The sequence below is a fragment of the Egretta garzetta genome, unplaced genomic scaffold (assembly GCF_000687185.1).
Source record: "Egretta garzetta isolate BGI_Z169 unplaced genomic scaffold, ASM68718v1 C8589928, whole genome shotgun sequence".
NCBI lineage: Eukaryota > Metazoa > Chordata > Aves > Pelecaniformes > Ardeidae > Egretta > Egretta garzetta.
The window spans coordinates 1-1,167 of record NW_009269200.1 but is presented as its reverse complement, the minus strand read 5'-3'; the positions used below and the strand labels follow the sequence as shown (position 1 = coordinate 1,167).

Below are 1,167 nucleotides of genomic sequence, written 5' to 3'. Positions count from 1 at the left end.
GGGGTCGCTTAACCTCCACTGCCCTTTCTCAGTGGTGTCTCACCGGCATTTCTCTTGCAGGTACGACTCGTACGAATCCTACGACTCGAGGTCTTCCATGAACGACCGCGACATGTACCGCTCCGGCTACGATTACAACGAATCCGAACACGACAACGATACCGCCTACGAAGGTCCCTACGACAACTTCTACGGGAACCGTCGGGATCAATACCAGAACAGAGCCCGGGATAATTTTGGTCAACGGGGTCAAAATTGGGGTAGAGACGGACGCAATAACAGACCCATGGCGTCTTCCTATCCCGGGCGCATGGGTGGACAGTGGAATGAGCCTCCGCAATCGATGGGATCGCGGGGTCTCGGTCCCCACGGCTCCTCCAGGCTCCCTTCCCTCTTCTCCCACAACATTATCCCAGAACTTGGCATGTTCCAGGGAATGCGAGGGTTCGCGGGGAATATGCGCTACGGAGGTGGAATGATGAAACAACGAATGAGGAGAAACTGGAAAATGTGGGACTCGGATTTTAAAGTAAGTGAAAGTGCGAGATCCTCCCTCCGCCTCGGCTCGGATGGAGATTTATTTCCCAACAGACCCCCGCATCCCGCAAGGAAGGGCTCCAAAATCCATTCCAGGAAGCGATAACGCATTAATTTTGTGTGTTACTGGCTTTGTAGCCTGTTTTTTCCTCAGCAGACGGAGGCGGCTGCGCTCGGTTGCGCGGCAGTATTGATAACGTGGGATGTTTTAACCCCAAATTCTTTGTTTTCTGAAGGTCGGGGAATATTGCGGCGCCTCACGGCTTCATCTCCTCCGTTAGCGGGTAGAGGTGTGGGGGGTTGTGTCCATCCTGATCAGCTCTGCCCATCAGGAACTTAACGCGGGAAGCTTTAACTCCTTAAAAAGGAGTAAAATAAAGCGTCGCCGGTGGCGGAGGGCGCCCGCTCCTATTCCCGGGATTCAATTTTCTCTTCTCTCCCAGCCCCAGAAAAAGAAAATCAAAAAAGATCCCACTGGCAAGAAGCGGAAGCAAACAAACAGCTCCGATGAACCCGACAGCAAGGCGGCGAAGACGGATGGCTCCGACAACTCCGATTCCGACAACGGTAAGGGCGGAGGGGCTTCGCGGTCGCCGCCGTCTTTGTTTTCCGTCGTGCTTTGCTTTAACG

General features: G+C 54.0%; 1 protein-coding gene across 1 annotated transcript; it reads left to right on the top strand.

The window, feature by feature from the left end:
- Positions 1-60: 60 nt before the first annotated feature.
- LOC118453195 (A-kinase anchor protein 8-like) lies at positions 61-1,126 on the top strand (the record flags this gene model as incomplete). The annotated part of the gene is made up of 2 exons (XM_035902771.1): positions 61-529; positions 981-1,126. Coding segments are annotated over 2 exons (615 nt in total), but the record flags the coding sequence as incomplete, so codon positions are not given.
- Positions 1,127-1,167: the final 41 nt, after the last annotated feature.